The 8,934-nt window shown below is 29.9% G+C and overlaps 1 protein-coding gene across 1 annotated transcript in view; it reads left to right on the top strand.

Annotated features, from left to right (window-relative positions):
• Positions 1-414: 414 nt before the first annotated feature.
• LOC139484022 (uncharacterized) overlaps positions 415-8,934 on the top strand; it is a 32,036-nt gene continuing 23,516 nt past the window's right edge. The window contains exons 1-3 of the mRNA XM_071267744.1: positions 415-813; positions 5,680-5,940; positions 6,619-6,688. Of these exons, the coding sequence (XP_071123845.1) occupies positions 430-813; positions 5,680-5,940; positions 6,619-6,688 (715 nt within the window). The 5' untranslated portion in view covers positions 415-429. The remainder of the gene's footprint in view (positions 814-5,679; positions 5,941-6,618; positions 6,689-8,934) is intronic.

Here is an 8,934-nt window from a genome sequence, read left to right as displayed (position 1 = left end):
CTTTTTCGATGTCTACAAAGGTGTCTTTTACGTGTAACAGTTATGACTCTCTTGAACACAGATCAACCATTCATCGTCCCCTTCCGATGGATTGTTATCGTTTGTCAAGACCAAACTCGCAAATGATGTCAAGGGAGAGCCGAATATTCAGTCCCTGAAATTTCTTCCGGAAAGGCAAATTTTTCTAAAGCGACCTTCGTGTGTTAATTTCAAAATATAATTGATTTTATTTAAAGATAAAGGACATGGATGATAAAAGCCAAACACACACACACACACACCAAGTAAAAATGAAAGACAATTAAAAAAAAGATAATTGAAGTTATTTGATTAATTGATGTCAGAAATAGGATTTATGGATAATAGATAAAATTGAGAAAGGAATAATAATAATAAAGTATCTTTTACAGGTTATATTTTTGTGTACAAATGGGAAATAATGTATCTCGATGTTGGAGAGGAAAACGATGCATGTGTTGTATCACAAACGTCAGTGAACCATCGGAGAATTTTACTGGTCCGTGTCAATTTGAAGGTAAAGTCCAGGAAAATGGAGCTAATAAATTAACAACAAAGAAGGAACCGCCTTTAGATAAGGACGAACACTATGGTTTTGTTGCAATTGATTCAAAAAAACAGGTTGAACCCAGGTTTCCGCATTTAGATCATGAAGACCAAATTGAAAACCCTACAGTTCATGCATCTGAACGGTCATATAAAAATTCGAGTGGAAACATGTGTCATCCGAATCGAGAATCATATCAACAGAAATCAGAAAACAGATGTCAAAATTTACAGCTTTCCTGTTACAATGTAAGTTTGGTTGAATCTTTTAGTTAGTAAATAACGAGTCCACACGATAAACACGGGATTTGGTCGAGAAATAAAACACGAGTAAATAGACTAAGACATAGGTGTTATACATTAGGTTGAAGCAATGAATGCGCATGCCATCAATCAAGTGCAAAATACAAGAAAATATGGGAAATACATAATGGTCGATGAAAGACAGACCAGACAAAACGAAAGACACATGAGTTTAGCATTACATGGTTAACTTCAGAAATTTGTAGTCAGTATTCATGCTTCATTCAAAGTAGACTGATTAATGTCTCTAGTATAGTTCTACGACTTACCATTATTTATGAACTATCAGTTTGTAAATGCCTCAATATCACTTCACAGAGAAATTTCACTCATCTCACTTTTAATTCTTGTAAATTTCACCTCAAATGAGCTCATCAAGTTCATACCTTATTTAGCTTTATATTCGAATATTACTGATGACGCTTTCGTAAACTAAACGCGCGTCTCCCATACACAACTTTAGTTCTTGCATCTATGATGATTTTATTTATGTGTGAAACTCATGTGAAATGATTTATGTGAAATTCCTATGCATTTTACATGAAAATAATATTATTTTCCCCCGTGAAATGCACATGATTTTCCTCCGTTAGGATCAACGTTGTTTAATATATATTATATTATGGACAAGCAACGCTGTAAAACGCCGAAACCTGACTTAATAAATCGACGGATTCTTGTGGTAATGCTAACTTTAGACATTAGTATGTCTATTTAAATTTGGCTAGGAGAAACTAATTTCAATAACAATTTTCAGGATTTTATTTTTCACATAAAATTTCAAACATTATACATATCAATTACGTTGAGCAAACACATATTTTTCTCTAAAATATGAAATTTTCTTTAAGAATACACATATTTCTCTTTAAAATATTAAATTTTCTTTAATTTTATGATAGCCATAATATTTAACAGAATATGATCATTTCTCATATTTCTGCTAATATCGATCTAAAATTGGATTAATATTATAATTTTCAAAAGTTTTTTGGCTAATGATAAAAGAATCAAAAGATGTTACTTGAATCGCACTTTAATCGCAACATATATAGAATAAATGTCCTTTAAGATTATACGGTTATTTATTTTTATCTTGTGTGGAGAGTTTTAGATAACCTTTTCAAGTTGTTTTTTCAGATGACATTATACTATTTTTTATTTAAATTTAAAGTGAACTAATATTTATTATTAAAAATATTCAAGCTGCAAACGTTTGGTTTTTTTTTCTTTTCTCTTGATAATTTTCATTTATAAACAGAAAAAAACAGTTTTTTTCACCGGACATGACAATAGACAAAAAGTGAAGTAGATAATGTGCAGTGTTTTTCCAGTCAATATAAATATAATAATAAAGAGATGTGTAATTAATATTCGCTCCTGAATGAACATTTATATTAACAAGCTCCACAATAAAGTGTACAGGTAAATAAAAGAAAAACTTTTAAAATTGTCGTGTTTAAATGAACTGAAAGAGCATCAAATAGATAAAATTAGATTTGTTGCTGGGTTAATTTTAAAGGGTTGTAAAAACATTACACGTACGCACATTTTTTAGAATGTAGAACTTCTGGACTGCATACAAATTGTACTTCGGTCAACGCTTTTACAACTCAATAAATTTTCAAAAATGAGGCATTCAATTCTTAAATAAAGATGTTTTTGAACCTCAATTTCAAAGAAACGACAATTTTGTTAATATTATATTTTTGTCGTTACTAATCCTCTCAACATCCTTAATTAATAATTAAGATAAATAAAAATCAACAAAACAACATCAAAACATCAAAACAAATGCAATATGAGGTCATACGTTTACGATTTAACTTGTTAACGATTCCCCAAATGATATTAAATCAAATATAAGTATGATGTATCCTAAATTCAATGTGGTATGTAAGATTTGCTGATAATGATACATAAAATGATTTCATTTTATTTATTTTAGGAAATAATTGGGCCAACACGTTTAGCCTTGTCTGTTAATTTGCCTAACATGTCTATAAATGCTTTTTACATGATGTGTATTTTAATACGATTTTTTCTACCTGCAACATGTTGTCTATTTCAAACGTGATTTCGTTTGTAAAATATGTATGTATTGGCCATTGAGACATTTACTTTAACGGGAGATATTATTATTGATGATGATATATCTTTAGAAAATCTTCACTATTTTCAAGTTAACTTCTTCACTTTTGTTCAAGTTGTGTTCCAATATTACGGTTTAATATATTGTTTGGACAACAGTCTATTGTACAGCCTGTATGCTTACTTTTATGTTATTTTGATACATTTTGAGTCTTTAAGTTAATGTCTCGTTGACAATCAAAATCATTATTAAAAAAAAAAAAACCTCTACTTTAATATGGTGATTTGGAAAGTTACGAAAACACAAAGAATAGCCACGTGCAGAGCTCGAACTGACAACCTCAGAGTTGACAGGATAGTTAAAAGTTATTTTAGATCTTTACAAAATGTGCGCGAAGTGTTTCTCTCTTTTATAATTGCTTCTTTTAAGTGAAATTACAATCGAAACAAACAGAATATTAAAGTTTGACGTTGCCAAGCAAAATAGTCAATGACATCATTATTGTTCAATGAAAAATAAGCATGAAAAAGTACGGGAAAGATGATTATGATATTATTAACCGTGGTAATAGTCTTTGAAACTATTGACTGGCAAATAGTCTGTGGAATGAAATAGCGCAACTGTTTCATTATTTTTTATATAGAAAAAACATACTGAGGTATAATAATTCATTTTATGATCCTCTTCGTGGTCCGCGTTTTAACTTTCGATTTCTTTTGAACATTAGAAACAATGATTCAAATTTCAACAACTAAAGTTTTAAGTGTTGGAGGTGAACTTTTGGATAATTACAATAAATGTACATAGTCGGAAAATATACAGTAATGTGTACCCGCTACGAAACAGAAGAATAAATCGGGGAGGGGGATAGGCTCGCTTTTTGTTCTGTTTGTATAGCTCAAACAAATACATTTTTATATCTTCGTCAATGCATTTTTTAAAATTTTTATCGAATAATGACTACCTAATTTGGCTTTAAAAAATCACGATTTTTCAAGATGGCCGCCATTCAATATGGATAGTATTTCCAAAAAAATGTTCAACAAGACAATTGAAATCAGTACTGTTATTCTATGAACCAGGTTTCATGTGAATATTTTCTCTAATATTATTTTCATGGTTTTTATATTAATCTAAAGAGATCAAGCGGCGACCATTTTAAAATGGCCGCCTCTTCCGCCAATTTTGATTTTTAGAGTGGGTTCATACCTTAAAATGCTGTCCATGACATATACTACTGCTATGCCAAATTTCAAGCTTTTACCACAATCTGAGCAATTTTGTCAAAAATCTGCACAAATCGACTGGACTATAGTGGCAGATAAACCATTTACACCACTCTGCAACCTAAGCCCCGCTCCGGAAGTACACATTATTTCTTCTTAACTAGAGAAACCCGTCGTTTTCCTTCTGATTTTATTTAAAGCAATTGTTTCAGAGCTTTCTCAAAAGTAATAACTTTTAATGGGAATTATACTGGTAAATGTAAGTTCATGAATATCGTATCCAGACTTAAACTCAACATGAAGGTGATTCGGAAGTTTGTGTTACCTGTTTATTCATTATTATAGGTCGTGTGATATCACCAAATCATACAGTACTTCACATCCGGTTGCATACGAAAAATATATGCCCTTAAATTTGACAGTTATAGGAATTCACTCTACATTTCATTGTAGTAGAACATTTCTGAGTTATAAACATATATATTTGATTTTTTTATATTTGTTTCTATAGAAAATTTTTGGAACTTTAGGTGTCATGGTTACTAAAGCTTGTACACAGTAGGCAAAGGGATGAAAATAATTGCTTACTCCAAGTGATAGTTATTTTCAAATATAGAATGAATGTTTTGAGAAATTTGGTCTACAAACTGGACAGGACAAAACTTTACTCATGCCAAGAATTGAGGGTATTACACCTGATCAACAAGATATTTTTAGGGATATTTCCCTTGATATTGATTAATCATTAGTTAGTCTCGGTCCACCGATTTTTAATTTTATTCCATCATTTCACACTTGCCAAAAATCCTATTGAAGGAATATAATCATATAATAGTGAAACGGTACAGAATGTTTTATTTATATAATACAGACAGAAGTTACATGCTATAAGTATCACAGTTGTAAATTAAAAGAAATTGAAACATTTACACAATTGACAAATATTAATACCTTTATAACTATAAGCATGTCGTAATGTTCTATTGTATTAATATTTTTTGTTTCTCTCTATCTGAATATTTTCCCATTCATTTGTATTGTAGTCCTGTAATGTAATGTTGTCATTTTAGTGTTATATTTAACATTGCCATGAAAGCGGGAGGTTTGGCTAGCCAACCAGGTTCAACTGACAATTTTTTTCTTCTTAAAATGTCCTGTACCAAAGTCAGGAAAATGGCAATCGTTATTTTATAGTTCGGTTCTTTGAATGTTGCATTGTCGTTTGGTTTTTTTGTTGCACTTTAATATTTCTGTTGTTTCTGTTGTTTCGTTGTTTTCCTCTTATATTTGATGTGTTCCCTCAGTTTAAGTCTATAACCCGGATTTGTTTTCTCTCAATCGATTTATGAATTTCGAGCAGCGGTATACTACTGTTGCCTTTATTTAGCCTTTATTTAGCCAAGAGAACAAACACATGAATTATCATGCACTACAAATGTACAAAGCTTTACTTTTGCAAAGTTGATTTTTTAAATGGTTATTATATCATTTAAGGAGCGCCCTGACACTGTTATCCAGAATATTCAACAAGTCAAACATGTGCATCATATGAATTATCTCATAAATCCACAAGCAGACGCCATTGTAATAGGACAAGATAGTGATGTCAAAGTGAACAAAAGAGACAGGGGTACTAGTTCAAAAAAGAACAGAGATATCATGAGTGAAAAAGTAGATTCTTTAAGTTATGAAGTGATTCTTATCCGAAAGCAAAATGATGAGATTATACAGAGACTTCAGAGCATGGGTCAAAACGTAAGTTGTACCTTTCTTTTTGCTAACCATTTCTATATAGCAACCGTCCAGCAGCTCCAGCGTACGCAGTATAAATCTCCCAATTGATACAATGTTCCCGAGATTATATTTCTTGTCATGATTTTATTGATAGAGGATTCCTACTCATAAGGAAGCTTTTAAACCAAGAGTTTTAAATGGTAAAATCGAATGAACGTCCGTGCCGTTTCAATTTGAAAATTAGTCCCGCACAACAAATTATCTGAACAATGCTCTTGGAAATAAAAAATATATCGAATATTGTATTTTGAGCGTTTTTACGCTTACATTTATTGATTGATTTTTTATAGAATTAGATTAAATTTTGTTATGATCAATTTCTTACAAATCTAGAATATATATGCATTCGAAATAAAAAAATATTGTAGTTTTTGACCTGAAACAAATAAAAAAAACTTACTGCAATGGGTGTCATTTCACCACTGTTTTTTTTATCGTATATTACCAAAAAAAATGTCAGGAAATGTAAGATGCTACACAATTTAATGTTGGCATTCAATCTGAATGTTAAGCACACACGTTGCAAGAAAACTAATGTTTTCAGAATTGTAATATAACTACATGTTGCATTGTCAACGTCAGTCAAACTTTTAAATAATGAGGAACTTTTCCTATGAACGTATTTCGTATTGTTTTCAGCGACCAAAACGACAAAAGAACGGACGATCTAACGATGTGATTAACAATGAAAACATCATACTCGGAAAAGGTAAGTGTGTTCAATATAAAATGCCAACATGATATTGTCAGTAATATGTCTGTCCCAACATTCATTTTGTACATATTAGAAACACGAACCTAAATTATAAGATAAATGCGAATAGTTATAAAGCAATTGAACGCAACATGATTTCCCATAAAGAAAAGTATAAACTATGTAAAAAGAAATCAATATGAATACAAAATTAATTAAAACAACTTATTTAACAAAAAGTTGTCGTCAATATCCAAATGTTAGTCTTTCGACCTCAGTTGTATGCCCTATTTATGATTGAAACAATAGGAATCGGTAGGCATACAAATTTAACCTTCCCAAAAAGGTATGTAATTTGTTTCAGTATCATAAATGATGTCAGTATTTTTTAGTGTTTAATAGTTTACCAAGGTTTTATGCACATTATTATCACGATAGGCATAGTTGTCTGGCTTAGAACAAACAATCTAACGATCCGTGTTTATAATAAAGGCAACAGTAGTATACCGCTGTTTTCTCTCGAGTGAATCCGTCCATTTTGTTTTAGTGTAGGTTTGTCGAGTGATAATACATGCGATCAGATCTATTTGCTATTATATTGCGAGTAAAATAGTTTTATTCGTCACTGTTCATCTTATACTGATTGCTTTACATGTTCTGAGCACTAACGATGCTCAACTTTCTTGTAGATCAGTAAGAATTCAGTGTTTTATAATGTCCGTGTTTTTTCGAGAGCAAAATTTAAAACGGACGTCCGGGTATTTCAACAAATGGTCTGGGTTTTGAAATAAAATTTGAAAAAAAGAAGGCATTTTTGACTTAGATAACGCCAACATTCGCATACCGCTGTTCAAAAGTCATAAATCGATTGAGAGAAAACTAAATACAGGTTTTTAAATCTTTTTTTTCTAGTTTGTATTTCTTTCTTTTTTTTTTTTTATTTTCATTTTTTATTGAAATCTGTACATTTGTTAGTAATGAAAACATCGAATACCGGTACCTTATCCCGGCCTCGTTAATGTTAGTAATAGATCATGCAAATATATATGTGTTAGTATTTGTTAGTTCATTTTACAAAAAAATATATCAGCTATAGTTACAATTTAATACCGCATTTTTCATTTGCATTAAAAAAAAACATAATAAAAGTTCAAAAATAAGGACCACAAATAAATGTATTCATCATATTAGAATAACTGTTTTAACAAGCATACAGATATTCTAAGTTTTATAGTTTTTTTAAGAATGGAAATTTTGAGGAAAAATAAGTTAAATAAAATTTAAAATAATAAAAAAAAAAGAAAAAGAAATATAAATATAATGTTCTGATGAATATATTTGATGTAACTTTTTTGTTAGTTCACAAATTAACATTCTATCATGTTTTTCACATATGAATTATAATAGGACTTTAATAACAATCGAACAAATGAGTAAATTGAATCCACAATTTATTGAAACTCTCAAGCTTATTGTTTTTTACTGCTATACACTTCTCTAAATTATAAAGATCTTTTAGAACTTTCTTCACAGCATGAATTGATAAAACTTTCTGGAAATATCTTGTATTTTAAATATATTGTTTAAGACACAGAAAAATCAGATTTGAAATTTCACCCTTGTATACATGTGAGACATCACCAAACCAAAAATTCTTTTTGGTGAATGAAATACTTATACCATTAGATAAAAACCATATATCTATTTCTTCTAATAAATTCTGGACATTTTCACAATTCCATAGTACATGTTCTATAGTTTCTATTTCTTCCTTACAAAAATTACATAGCTGACTATTTATGACATTAATTTTACACAAAAATTTGTTTTTAGCTAATATTCTATGATTTACTCTAAACTGTAACCATTGTAATTTTGTGTTATTGGTAACTGCAAAAGGAAGTTTGAAAATTTCTCTCCATTCTAAGTCATTAAGTTCCAAAATTTCATTCCACTTTTTCTCCCCATTAGGAACCACTTTAGGTATTAACATCCAATATATATCTTTAGTTCCCTTTTCTCTTTTTAAAATGGTTTGAACAAAAGAGGGAATAAAAGGTTCTGTGATCTTATTATCTCCCCTTGAATACAGCTTCTTTGTCTTATTCAATGCTGAAATGATACTATTATACATCATTATATTCCCAGAAATATCAAATTTGTCTTTTATTTCCCCATAGGAGAGAAACTGTCCATTATTACTAATCACATCATTTACAAAAACAATACCTTTATTATACCAACTTCTATAAAATACATGT

Source organism: Mytilus edulis, chromosome 8, assembly GCF_963676685.1.
Source record: "Mytilus edulis chromosome 8, xbMytEdul2.2, whole genome shotgun sequence".
Taxonomy (NCBI): domain Eukaryota; kingdom Metazoa; phylum Mollusca; class Bivalvia; order Mytilida; family Mytilidae; genus Mytilus; species Mytilus edulis.
The sequence above is the reverse complement of the archived record's forward strand: the minus strand, read 5'-3'. Positions and strand labels throughout refer to the sequence as shown.